General features: G+C 37.2%; 1 protein-coding gene across 1 annotated transcript in view; it reads left to right on the forward strand.

Moving 5' to 3' along the window:
• The first annotated feature begins 1277 nt into the window (after window positions 1-1277).
• Window positions 1278-14557, forward strand: part of LOC149305462 (extracellular sulfatase Sulf-1-like) — a 33117-nt gene continuing 19837 nt past the window's right edge. The window contains exons 1-6 of the mRNA XM_089477233.1: window positions 1278-1443; window positions 2238-2477; window positions 4456-4607; window positions 7792-7961; window positions 13104-13254; window positions 13849-14024. Of these exons, the coding sequence (XP_089333359.1) occupies window positions 1278-1443; window positions 2238-2477; window positions 4456-4607; window positions 7792-7961; window positions 13104-13254; window positions 13849-14024 (1055 nt within the window). The remainder of the gene's footprint in view (window positions 1444-2237; window positions 2478-4455; window positions 4608-7791; window positions 7962-13103; window positions 13255-13848; window positions 14025-14557) is intronic.

Below are 14557 nucleotides of genomic sequence, written 5' to 3' on the forward strand. Positions count from 1 at the left end.
CCTTTTTAAAAAAAAAAACAAAACAAAAAAAAAAACTTCAATATAAACAATGTTATAGTTTCTTATAGAAAATAATAATAATTAGATAGTATATTGTTTAATGTATGACTTATATTTAGGTATATTTTATCTTTTCGGACAGTTATCACTGTACACATACACATATATGATACTGCTTCAGTAAATGCTGCATGAAGTCATGCAGTATATATTTTTAACGTTTTTAGGTGATCTAAGTCCACTCCGTGTTCTATTGATTACCGGCTTGCACTACTTGCATAGGATGTTACCTGCCAATTGTCGAAAAATAATGTAATTTTTTATTAGCATAGGTGGTGCTACCCTATAATCCGTTAAAGCAGCTCTTTAGGGCCCCTGTTGGTCTATGGAGCTTCCTCGAAGGATGTGGAGGAAAACAGATCCCTCTTTATTAGAACTTTTTTTTTTTTTTTGGAAAACAATATATTTTACATGAATATTTAGCCAATTGTTTTAACAATTTTTGCAAATTGCAACCAAACTTTGCCTTTCAATATGATACTGAGTTTTCAGTGCAATTGGATAAATCGTATTAAATGGTATGTATTTGTTTTTTTATGGTGACCCATGACCTCTTGATTGCCAGAAGGCTCTCCCAGTTAGATTGTTAATCCTGAAATTAGTCTGAGATTCCCACAAACCAATGAATGTTCACCTTTGTCAAGATTATAGTTTATGGAAGCTCCGTGAATGACATGAGCCAAGGAGCCTCCGATAGACTCCCTGGAGTTTCCATAAGCAGTAGAGTAGGGAACTGGTGATCACCAGAGGCATTGTGCATTATGGATAGTGGACAAACTTCCATTGCTGATTGATGGTCAGTAAAGCTGGGAGTTCTGGCTTTTTACAATCCCTACCATTGTCAATCATTGAGATTACAGTTCTAAAGAAGAAAGCAGAATAAAGCTACGCTAATAGATGCTGTGGAAATATCTGTATGTTCTACGTTTGATTTTAAATAACCTTTATTTTTTATTTACTTAAAATAGTTTGTGTAATATGATTACGATGGAAATGCATCATGTTGCATACAGTTGGTCACACTTTTTGTGACAAAAGTAATAAAGTGCAGTTTAATGAGTCCAGTATCTTGGACATATTTATATATTGTCATGCCCTTTGTGCATGCAACATGTTTGCTTAAAAATCTATTTTTTTCTGCTTTCAGATACAGAATCCTGTACAAAATAAAGACATCTTAATTGTGCAGTACGACCAAATATACTATCGGCCCTACCATGAAGTGTTACTGCTTTGTCCTTATTTTCCTTGTCCTCGACATAGAACTACCTGCTTGTTTTGCTTTAAAAGCAACCAGATTGAAAGGAAGGATGCATCCAGACAGGAGGAATATTAGACCAAACATTATTCTGGTTCTCACAGATGACCAGGATGTGGAGCTGGGTAAGACATTTTAGATTTGCATGAATATATCTAATTACTCTTGGTTTAAAAAAAAAAAAATCAACAACGACCCCCCAAAACATGCTTGTATCTCATGCTTTGAGTCAAGCCCTTATCTAACAAGCAGGTTGGAGTGCCAGTGGGGTACAGAGGTCAACAACAGTTGGGGAACCTTACTAGGAGTTTAGGACTGAGGTTAAAGTATTTTTTTTTAAATGTGTTTAACATATGTTTGCAAATTATTTGTTCATATAGACTGCAGATTGTATTTTATGTCTTTTTTTATGATCTCCTTATTACCATTTTTTGTACTGTTTGCAAACCCAAGTAAAGTAATTGTAGTCACAGACAGGGTTTGGCATACATCACATACCTGTTTGGAATAAATTAACGGTTTTAATGAGCTCGGTACTGTCACAACAGACTTTTGTAACCTTGCAGTAACAAATTGGCCAGAGACTAGAAAGTAGACATCTAAAGACTTATTTTTCCCTCTAGATATGTAGTCTGTCATTAAAAGAAAATTGACAGTTCTAGTATTTTTTTTTAATGCCAGTAAAAATATTATTTTTTTTTTTGGAAATGTAAATATTAATGTAAATGCTAACAAATAAACCTGAAAACAACAAGACATTTCCTTAAAATATCCAGCTTTGAGGAATCTTATTATATTCAGCAATTGTTCCATCGGGTTAGCGTAGTTGACTTCAGGTTAGGAAGATTACATTTTTTTTCTGTTATGAGCTGTCTTTTGTGCATAAAGCTTCGTTAGCAAAGATTATTATTTATTACAGGTTCCTTGCAGGTGATGAACAAGACCAGAAAGATTATGGAAGAAGGAGGTGCTAACTTCATTAATGCCTTTGTGACCACTCCAATGTGCTGTCCGTCCCGCTCTTCTATGTTAACAGGCAAATATGTTCATAATCACAACATATACACGAACAATGAGAACTGCTCCTCCCCGTCCTGGCAAGCAATACACGAACCGCGCACGTTTGCAGTGTACCTCAATAATACCGGATACAGGACAGGTAACAGTGTTTATTGCTTAGTGTTTATCTGTGTTCTTTCCCTGAGGTTCACTTTCAGACTGAAGAAAAGGTTCCATAAATCAACATGATGACTTTATTTCATTCTGTATTTCAACCCAATGGCCCACAGGCGCTGCTCACTGTGGAGTGCTAGGATATGACATCATATTGTAAAGCAAGCAACACCTTTTAAGGCAGTCTATGGGAGCTATTCCTGCTTGGAACAGTCTTCCATATTGTAAATAGACTGGGGAGAGCGGAAATCTCTGTTTTAACCAACCAACTGAGCAGCAGCTCATCAGGGGGCCTTATCATCCAATGTCATGACCTGCATGGGGCAAGCCCCATGTTTTGCAGCAAGGGGACTGGTTTGTCTAGGCAAGAATATGTTGCTGCTTCTACCCTTTCTAGGTAAGAACTCAATTTCGTAATTGAGAAGATCAGAGATCTAATGCTGACTTTATAAAAATTATTTCAATTTCCTTAATTAATATAAGAAAGGGATTTGCGATTAAAAGCCAAGAAGAGCTGCATGCGATGGCTTTTCAGTTGTGTCCCAGTTTCCATTTGAGACGCTTCCCATGCGCCACATGCCAAAAAAAAAAAAATCTTCTAGAATTTTATATGCTGTGAAACTCAGCATGAATTTATTTGGAACATAGGTGTACAGAGACCCATTTCTTAGTTATGAGGCTTTTGCCTGCACTCCATAAAATTGTGATTTTTTTTTTTGTTTTCTTTTTCCTTTCCCCCCCCAAAAAAAAAATACAAAAGTTTTAAGGCTGTGTCCCTTTAAAACTGTTTGGGCTTACAAAATTCCCGTGTTTTATAGAAGCCAATGCTACTTTTTGTGCTCCTGAACTTTGCTCTCACTTACAGAGCCTCTTTCTTAAAGCAGTAGTATTCATCTGCAAAATCTTCCTGCTGTCTTGTATCAGGGGCTTCTCTTGAACAATGAAGCATGGATTTTTAATAGACTATTAAGTGCTTGAGTTGATGAATAGTACAGGAAATTCCTACTTAATTGCCACTGGAATTATACAATTTGGTGCTGCAAATTGAATGACCCCATAGCATTAACATATTTATATTTTTATGCTTCTGGATATTTTCCTTTAATTTTTTTTTCTATTTTTTTGTTACGTTTCTGAAATACTCCATTATTATCACTCAACGAGAATCATTTTAACAGATGTTTTATGAGCAAATCGCTTACTAAGCTGCTGATATTTCCTGTATAAAATAAAATAAAAACAAATGCATTTTTATAATCCCCTAGCAGGTTACAGTTTTATTATGGCATGCAGGGATATGGCTGCAGTAAAGATTAACAAGCATTTGCTGTAACATAAAGTAATATTGTTCAACTCTTTCATATAGGGTAGCATTTTAATAAAAAAGATGAGCACAAGGACTGGAGCTTATAATTTTTAAAGTCTGACGGTAGAGTGGAAATTTTAAGAAAATTCTACTTTACAGAAAGGGTAGTAGATATGTAGAATATCCTTCCAGTGGAAACCATGCAGGCAAACCCAAGTAAACCAGAAAGCTCTTCTAAATATGAAAGCAGACTAGATGGGCCCTTTGGTTCTTTCCTTCTGTCGCAAATGTTTCTTTGTTCCCTTTCAACAAAATACATTCTTTGCTTAATCTAAAATATGTAGGTAGGAGAGTTAATTTTATCTCCATGATCTCCATCATCTCACTGGTTGAATTATGCATTATGGAGGGCCAGAGCTTTTGAAAGTGATAGCCGTTCATAGTGTATACAGTCGTTCTCCTACCAACTCACCTTTAGTCAATAAACCCTTTTATGGAGAACCCTTCTATTGTCCAGCTTCCTCTGCAACTCAAACCTCAAAATAATACATTGGGCATAATGTATCAAATAGTAAACGCGTTTTAAATAATCTATTTATGTGGCGTGACTCTGGATTGTAACCTGGCTTTTCAAAATTTTTCCCTTTACTGGGCACAGCATTTTTTGGGAAATACCTCAATGAGTACAATGGAAGCTACATCCCACCCGGATGGCGTGAGTGGCTCGGGCTGGTAAAGAATTCTCGCTTTTACAATTACACGATGTGCAGGAATGGTTACAAGGAAAAGCATGGATTCGAGTATGAAAAGGTATTTATTGTGAAGGTTAAAAAATATTTTACTATCTGCAAAACATTTGAACTCTAATAGACTCACTAGTGACACATGTCGAAGGACAAAACTGAGAATTACATTTTTGTTTTTAATTTTTTGGGGGGCTTTTTGGTGTACCTGGTTTGAAAGTCTTGAAAACCACAACTATCACTTAGTTTGTACAAATTCCGCTTCAACTCCCTCACTTTGCTATCATTAATGAATAGCCATCATCAATGAGCTTCTGCTGCAGGAAGAACTTGGCTGGCCCTGTATAATGTGTAGTTAAATCAGTGGGAATTTTTCAAAGTCTCTTAAACCACTCGGTTATGCATTATACTGGTCCCGCTCAGCTCTTCTAGCTGGAGATACCTGCCAGTGTTGGAGCTTCATAACGAAAAGGTAAGCGAGTTAAAACCACAATGTCTTTCCATCTCTCCCCAAATCAAGATGCTGGTTAACATGGCAGAATATTGTTGGGGATGAGGTGAATCCACATTAAATGATTTGTCGGGCTGAGCGTGAACGGAGTTATCACAGTTTTGTGTTTCCAGGAAATGCAAAATCTCTCCCAGAAGAACTGTCAGAAATGTATTATTATGATGTGCCCGGGGAAAAACCACACTGATACATGTCCGTACAGGCACGTAAAACACAGAAGGCAAAATTGTATTTATCCAGTTCTTTATAGGGTTAAATCCTGTCTGGTTCTGTGTGCCTGAAGGGTTACAATGCCATAAAAAAACAACAAAAATGAGTACCTCTTAATCCCCCACATTAGCCATTGTCGTTTTTCCAAGCCGTTGGCCTTCACACTTATTGTGCAAAAATGTAAATTTTCCGTTCGCTTAATCTCACTCATAAGTGCCCGCTTAGAATGCAATATTTTAGTTTTTATGGCTGTGTCACAAAATGGTTGGTTTTCTGCACCCGTGTAAGTGTTAGATGATGGTGACGTCTCGTGGAAATGATCCATCCCGCAGAAATCTAGAGCATAAAACAAAAAAAGGCAACAAGAATCCATGATATTCCAATAAAACGTTGTTACACTGTATTTCCAGTTATATAAAAATATAAACAAAACCTCAACCCATACTGGTTCTCATTATTCTATGGAAAAAAAACTGGTGTTTGTGCTGTCATGTCTCGGAATAGTACAACTGCAGCAGATATGGGAAAAATAACAAGGTTTTGGGACGCTTTTTAAATCTTGATCTGTCTCCTAACAAAGCACAGAGTAAGTGCCAAGGCGAGCTGCCCACGGCCGTGAGATTTAGCAGAACCTCTGTGCTCGATGATTGCCACGGTGGGATTACTAAAGAAAGCTGTTGGCCAATGACACAGATGTTGTAGTTCACCCGTGTAATAGGATTGTATATTAGATTACAAGTTTAGTGACATTCTTCTCCTCAGGCCCTGGATGATGTATTTTAAAAAAGGAAGACGGGTAACCTCAATGTACATACATATCCCTTCTGTGTACTGCGTAACGCTCTCCCTCTCACCTTTAATAAATAGTTAAACAGATTAAAAATGACTATTTCTGAATAATAGGCCTCTGAAATGAACCCCCTCTTTTTAAGATTTATTAAATGATGATTTTTTGTGGGCAGTTTTTGGAAATTGTAGAGCGTGAATGCAGGGCATAGCTGCCAACATTTGAAGAACCATTAGCAGCACAGTGATCACAATTACCACACCCGCTGCCCCAAAGCTCCACCCATGCTATGTGCAACTCACATCATTAGCATAAGTTAGCTCCGCCCATTTACTATGGTGAAGATTATATCACCAGGTTCCCACCAACGCTACCATACATCCTTGGTATGTGATGGATATATTTGCAGGTGAATCTTATCGGAATCCTGAGACAGTTTGCATGAATTATTTTTAACTTGCTTTATAAAGGGGTGAATGGCCTAATTCTTTAGGTAGGAAAAAGATAAATGGTCATATATCGCCTAATAGTTTTTACCATTAGTTTGTCATGTAAAGAGTTAAAAGGAGACTACAGCTGTGCGGCTTGAGTCGGTGCTGCTATATTTCTGGAGTCCTGTCCCTTAGGCGCTGCTTCGCAGCTGTTTGAACCCTAAACACATCGCACGTGATTCCTGGACGTTCTTGACAATTGTTAGAACGGTCTCAGCGTCCCTTAATGCAGTTTGCATGAATCTGCAGGCAGGTGGTTTAATTTAAAAATTCATTCCCCCCACCTCTCCCACTCCTTCAATTTCCTCAATTTCCCCGAGCCGCACAATTTCCTTGAGCCATCTTGGCTATAAGTTAAGTCAGTTGATTTGGAAGTCCGCATGCTTTAATGTCGGCTTCTGAACAAACCTAGTAATCGCATTGTAGATAATAGCATTTAAAGTGTACGCGGGGTCAACAATTTTACAGATCCAAATCGCAGAATGAAAGCTTAAGACTGTATTTTTCCAACTTAAAATAATAAAAAAAGGCTAAATATTTCAGGTCAATCAGATGTGCTTCTAATTCAGCTGTTGGCAGTAGAAATAATAAACATATAATATATAAATAAGATAAATTAAGCTTTTATTAAATGATCAGCCAAAGCAGGTTAGCCATGAATTTTTATTATATATATCTATATCTATATATATATTATATAAAAAAAATTGAAAATCATTTCTGTGGGGTTCACTTAAATTCTAGAATCCCGTCTTTTTTGTTTCTTTAACATTTTCAGGCAGTATTCGAATTCAGCTTGTTTCTTTTTTTCTTAAGCTCCAAAATACCATGTTTTTGTTTGAAGCAGCCTTTAATAAAAGAATATGATACATACACCATTAATCATCAGTTTGCTTCACACTGACACGTTTTTTAAGCGTTTCATAGGCTTTGCAGGATATCAAAGCTTCGCTTTGGCACTTGACATAGGTGTTGCCCGGAAATATGTCTGGATTTCATCAGGGTGGCAATACGCGCCTTCTCATTAGTGATCTATATTATATTTCTACTCTGTTCATGTTTTTTCAATTTACATTTTTAAAAATGATTTACAGCTTAATAGGTTTTATGAGCCGCTTTGGTCTCCTTTATAAAAAGGCATATATTATTTTTAGCAAAAAAAAAAAAGCCATCTGGTATAATACCTCTTAGATACAGCAATACTTAGTAAGCTGAGAAAAATCACATCTTTTTCCTTTATTTACCTTTCCAGGACTATTTTACCGACTTGATTACCAATGACAGTATTAGTTACTTTAAATTATCAAAGAAAATCTATCCCCATCGTCCAATAATGATGGTGATCAGCCACGCTGCACCCCATGGGCCAGAAGATTCCGCTCCACAGTTTTCAGAGCTTTTCCCAAATGCTTCTCAACACATGTAAGTAAAATCTTATATTTTTTTTATCATTAATTTTTTCTGAAAGCAAGAACTTTTTATTTTTTTGTTCTATGTTTCTACGTATTTATTATATATATATTGTGTGTGTGTGTGTGTGTATGTGTGTATATATACACACACACACACACACACACACACACACACAGTCTTGAACTGTTGTCTAGCCAATGACTAGCTGGTATATGGAACCCATTCTATGAAACCTGTGCTGTGTATGTTCCATCATGTACATTTTTGGGGGATCTGACTCCCAACGTATGTAATATATAGACTTCTACAGGCAGAAATGGAAGTATTCTATAGCATATTTTTAGTACAGTTTTGTTGTATAATTGTGATTTTCTTCTAATAATAATAATAATAATAATAATAATTGCATCCGGTTTTCCTCTCATTTTAAAGCTTAATAATTTAAAAGTGGCTGTAAACTGGACCTTATTACATTTGTGCTGCATCTGTCACAAAAATGTATGTATGGCAGCAATTTTGATAATCATACATCTTATGAGAAGTTGTCATTCCCTGATAGGGATAGGTATATTTTTCATAAAAAGGTACTGTTAATTTGGCAAAGATAATTTAAAATAATCAATGACTGTTGATTTAGTCATTTGAGTAGAAGAAATAATAGTCATTTCTTACAATGCAATTGCATAAGTTGCCTTCTTTTACCAAAGTTAAGAAAAATGAAAATCAACAAAGATCTGTATGATTATTATAACACATCTGAATGTCATGTTGAATATAGCTGGCCCAAACGTAAAACTTCTTAGGTCTGTCGTAGTCTGACGAAAGACTTTGAAAAAAACTAGTTTTTATTTTAAATAAAATTTTAAAAGATGGTGCTATGTTTTAAAAATATCATTAGTACTCTTGCATTTTCCGCAACTGGTATAGTAAAAAGAAAAGAATGACTCCATACTTTTTTTTACAGTAGAAAAAACCTCATAAAATCTTAAACTAAACTCGGGCCAAGATCGGTAAAATGTTTCTTTAGGATTGCTGCCGCTTTGGAAACACTATGCTTCCTTCATGGTTCGCTGATTGTTTTGAGAGATTTATTTCCATAATTAGTGGAAGAACTCTCAGTGGTGACGAGGAATTGTATCTGTCTAGTGTCAGCCTGACTAATTCACCGTGTGATGGTTTCTTTGGAATAGCCAAGTAAAGTTTTAGCGCAGGTAGCAGATCTAATGAATTGCTCTCGGCATTGACTTTCTCTGTCTGCAGGGGTTTTGGTGTCTTATATATTTACTTATTAATGAATGATATCTTATGTCAGAGTCTTTTATCATTTGTAATTTGAATGCATGTTTTACTGTCGGCTAAAAAACCCTTGCATTATTCAATCCAACATAAAAGATTTCCCAAATATAAAATTACTTACCAAACACAACTAACAAAATATCATATATAAGCATATTCTGCACTAAGTTATATATCCTGACCATGATAAAGTGGGATAGGACACATTCATGACGGTGTAAAAGAATGTCATCATGAAAAAATCCTCCTCCCTAAACTGATGTTATTACAAATAACCGTCACGATTAGAAACCTTTTTTCTTTTTGTTTTCTTCTTAAAACTTGTGAAAGTTCCACCTTAAACTGTGCCATTTATCTCAATTACAGTCCTTGGCCTTCCACATTCTTCTCATGCTGACCTAATTTATTTATGACCACCTTAGACCATAGTAATCTTAACCTCTTCTGTCTACTTATTTTTTTGGCCCCAGTTGTCTAACTTGGGATGGTTTTGTTCAGTATTCTAGCCTCTAGATTTAAATGTTAGTCCAAATAAAGGTGTAACCGCAATATTTATTTTTTTAACTGTTAGAATACGGCTCTATAACATACATACCGTATTTGCTCGATTATAAGACGATGCTCTGAAAAATACCCCTCGTCTTATAATCGGGGTCGTCTTATAATCAGACCTCAGATAGGTCTGACTATGAGACGACTAAGATCCCGATCTCCCGCAGCTGCAGGGGACCTGGATCCTCCTGTCTCCCCCCCCCCGCTCCACTTACCGGGGCGATTCGCGTAGACAACTTTGACAACGTTGACAACCCCCGCTGCTAGCCACGCCTTCTTCCGGCTGCAGCGTAAGTTAGACATCTACACGCTGCCCCGGCTGCATGACAGGGGAGTCAGAAGCACCGGTAAATTTAGGGGGGGGGGGTGTTAGGCATTTCTGAAGGCAGAGTGTTCTATGAAATGCCTTTTAACCCCCTTAATGCCACTCTGCCTCCAGAAATGCCTTTTTTAACTCTCTATATGCCACTCTGCCTCCTGAAATGCCTTAAACCTCCCTATATGCCACTCTGCCCCATAATATGCCTTTTAACCCCCTTAATGCCAGAGTGACATATAGGGGTATAAGGCATTTCTGGAGGCAGAGTGGCACATAGGGGGTCAAAAGGCATATCATGGGGCACAGTGGCATATAGGGTTAAAAGGCATATCATGGGGCACAGTGGCATATAGGGGGTATAAGGTATTTCTGGGGCAGATGTGCATAACTGGGGGGGCAGGTTGGAAAATAGAAGGAAATAAAACCAAAATATTTTTCTCAATCATAGCTTTTATTAAAAAAGAATAGTTTAGATGAATTAACATTTACTGGTAAAACTGTTTTTCCTATAGGGTCGTCTTATATTCAGGCTTTTTCTTTTTTTTCCCCCTAAATTAATATTCAGATTTGGGGGGTCGTCTTATAATCGAGCAAATACGGTACTTTGTTTCTAAGGGGCGACGTCAGTGTAAAATAGTATAAAATGATCGCAAAATGTTGCTCTCCATTTCTGTATTCTGTACAAGGTATGGTTGAGATGTACAATGCACTGCAAGATGATTTTGCAGACCTAATAAAAAATACCTTTCCAGTAAACGCTAGATTTTCAAACTATGGGACTAATTTCTTTAGGTCAATTTGTTAACCTAAAAGTGGGAACTTTACATTTTCTTGAAAGTATGGAAACTTTTTAGTTTCATGTAGTTTTTCTCATTGTGTCTGAAAGAGTTGTTCTGAAATCAATTAAATCCTTTTTTTTTCTTTCTTATCTCAATGAGTCAGTTTTTTGTATTTTGCCTGACTTTTAATTATATTTTCCACCCTTCCTTGGGAGTCCTGTGGTTGTGAAATTACAACATTTTAAATGTCATTGGCTCCAGAAATTGGAAAGAAATGATGCTTTCCAATAAGTTTCTTCCAAGTGATAATCTTCTCCGAGTATTCTGGCAGTGAAGTCAAGCTATTCAATGTGTCAAAAGATGTTCCTTTATAGAATGTTTGAATAATGTAGGTATTTAAGGTATTAAACTAAGAAATTAGATTAAAATACAATATCAGTTTTCATTTCGTACAGATGATGATTTAAGTGTCGCACTTTTTAGTGGTAAATGTATGAGTTTGGTGACTCTCCTCACCTGTTGTTCTATAAGTCAATTTGTTATGTTATATACTACTTGTTATGTCCTGTCTACCCATTGTACAGCGCTACGGAATTTGGTGCTATATAAAACAATAAATAATAATAAATCAACTGGACTATACTTACAGTGCGTTTGGGGCTATAGAAGCTCAATATAATGTTGAAATGCTCACTTGATCTATGGTGCAACATAACCTATGAACTCGATTAAGGGAAGGGTGATTATCATTTGCCTTAAGGTCAGGGCCGGCCCTACAATGTTTTTTTTGAAGCGGAGGAGAGAGAGAGGGGCACCGAGTGGTTTTCGCTTACCCGCTCGGCGCCCCTCTCTCCTCTGCGGCGAGTTTCCCTGTTCGGTCTCGGTGCCGGCTTGTAATGCAGAGCGCCAGAAGTGACGTGAATTTACGGCGCTCAGCATTACAAGCCGGCACCGTGGCAGCACAGGGAGACTCGCCGCAGGACTGTTTAAGGGTAAGTACCGGTGTGGGGGGGTAGATAATGCCGCACCCCCCCCCGGCGTCGGCGGGGGGCGGCATTTTAAACTTCGCCCCAGGCGGCGTTAAGTCTTCGGCCGGCCCTGCTTAAGGTGGTGCCTTTTCTTTAAGTGTTTCTTCTGAAAGCTATTTCTGCACTGCCACGGAACAACTTTTTTCTTAGCCGAAAAGGGGATGTGTGGTGGAATGCATGGACAATAAAAATAAATACCAAATAAAGCATTTACTTTACCAGGACAATCTGCCAAACACATGCCAGAGGCAGACAAACATGGAACATTTATATTGAAACAACTTTAGAACGTATTACATAGAATGGAAGCTTTGTTTGTTCGTCCACCTTCCAATGCTAATGTTCAGCTTGGCCAAAATGTTCTCATCTACAAAATTGCTCTGTAACATACAACACGCCCAGAATACGCTGGGGCAGAAAATGTTGCTTTCCACCCATTTTTGGATCTGGACAATTTTTATTTTATTTTATGCAGCTCGGCTCAAGGCAGTACATTAGAGATAAAGACCTCAATGGTGCAAATATGACTCTGCACGTTGCTCCCTGTATAACAAAGGTTCAGAATAGGCCAATAACCCTAATGGGTGAATATCGGTGCAGTGTATTTACATACATATCTTTCATAATTAAGTGTCTCAGACTATATCATGCTTACAGAACTTGATTGCGGGTGAGAAGCATTTTGCCTATCTAGTCTGACCATTATTTCTCCTTTTGGGCATGCATTTTAGCATTGCATTAGCTTAACTTATATGACAGTAATTAATCTCTTATTAAATACTAGTTAAACAACTAGAGAAATACTGAAAAACTATACAGATGTCCTCAATTATCTGCCATCTATAGCTATAGATGTTCTTTGTACAGCTTGGTTGGCATTCCGTTAATTATGTTATATTTAATTATATTTAATGTTAATTATTTTATATTTGATCATGTTTTTGATAGTATTTAAAATTGAGCCCCGAGAAATATCGCACACAGGCAGCTTTGAAGTCCAAATCTAATTCATCATCTTAATGAATGAACATTGATCTAATGATATTGGTTACGTAACCTTCATGGCTCACCTGTTTTGTTCCATTAAACTTTGTGCCAAGCTAGTAATCCATACTCATTTGCTTCCTATACATGCTCATGGAGTGAATATCGCATTTTGTATTTTTTAATTTTGCAGAACACCCAGTTATAACTTTGCCCCGAACATGGACAAGCACTGGATCATGCAGTACACGGGTGCCATGCTACCTATTCATATGGAGTTCACGAACGTTCTGCACCGGAAGAGACTACAGACCCTGATGTCTGTTGATGACTCGATGCAAAAGGTAAAGCTGCAAATACACACATGTGCTCCAGGAATGAGCAGTGTTTAAAGAGTTACATTTTAAATAAAAACCCAAAATATGTCCCTAAAATGTAAAGTTTCCTAACGTGTGGTACTGCCATTGTGTGCAAAAACATATGCTGAAAGTTCTCTATGTAATTTACTGCTATTCCTGCTGGATTTAGTGTGATGTACCATGACTTTATGTCGTACAGAGAGAAATACGTTGGGTGCCCAAGTCCCCCAAACATTACATTTCATACGGATTTTTGCAGATGCCTTCCATCCTAACAGTGTTGCAGCCATTAAGAATAATTATTTGTTTTCAAATATTATGCAGTTATTGAACCTACGTAGTATTTCTGCAGCCTACAATGATATTAAAGGTCTAAAATAATAGATAAATGGTATAATGTGGTATATCCGGGTTCTCACCTGAACTGGACCAATCGATCTGTAATGGGAAATCTAAATAGTTATAATAATAGACAAAGTTACCTTTTATTCTACTAGTGTTTTATGTTTAAATCTTTAAAATGAGATTTCTCATATATTAGATTTTTTTGCAGATTTGTATTTATTTTTTGCCTTTCAGTTGTATAATATGCTAGTTGAAATTGAAGAATTGGACAACACCTACATCATCTACACAGCAGACCATGGCTATCACATAGGGCAGTTTGGGCTGGTGAAAGGAAAGTCAATGCCGTATGACTTCGATATTCGGGTTCCCTTTTTTGTTCGTGGACCAAACGTGGTACAGGGATCAGTGTACGTCCTCCTAATGTCTGCTTTACAGTTGCTGCGTGTCTGTGCGAACGGGTTATTATGTTAAATCGTTCTCCTGGAAATCATCAACTCCTGTCTGTTTAAGCAATTTGTTTATACAAAGAAAATCATTTTGTCTTTTAATTTTTGTCTTTTGGAGCAAAGCTAGCCACAGCAGTAACGTAAATGATTCTGAGCAGACTAGCACAGCTGCTCTCAAACCATGCGCCAGCGTTCTCAATGTGATACAGTCTGTTCTATGTCCTCTTCAGGATATTTCTGAGCTGTGCATGCACCACAATGGAAGATCAAACTGATTTTGTAATCGGATCCTGCCCGTGGTGGTCTGCAGAGAGATATAACAATTACTGGTGTAGAAAGTCTCCAATAGTATACTCAAAGGGGTCACATACAGTTCCCACTGGCTGTTTGATAAAATTTCGTGCATGTTTTTTCTGGCTTCCAGCTGGCTCGCTAACAAATTATCCTTTTTAGTGCCAGTGGGATGGTTTAATGTGCCTGGCTGCTCGGAGTGA

The sequence above is a fragment of the Sceloporus occidentalis genome, unplaced genomic scaffold, assembly GCF_023333645.1.
Source record: "Sceloporus occidentalis isolate IW3139 unplaced genomic scaffold, rSceOcc1.0.p SCAF_11, whole genome shotgun sequence".
Classification (NCBI taxonomy): domain Eukaryota; kingdom Metazoa; phylum Chordata; class Lepidosauria; order Squamata; family Phrynosomatidae; genus Sceloporus; species Sceloporus occidentalis.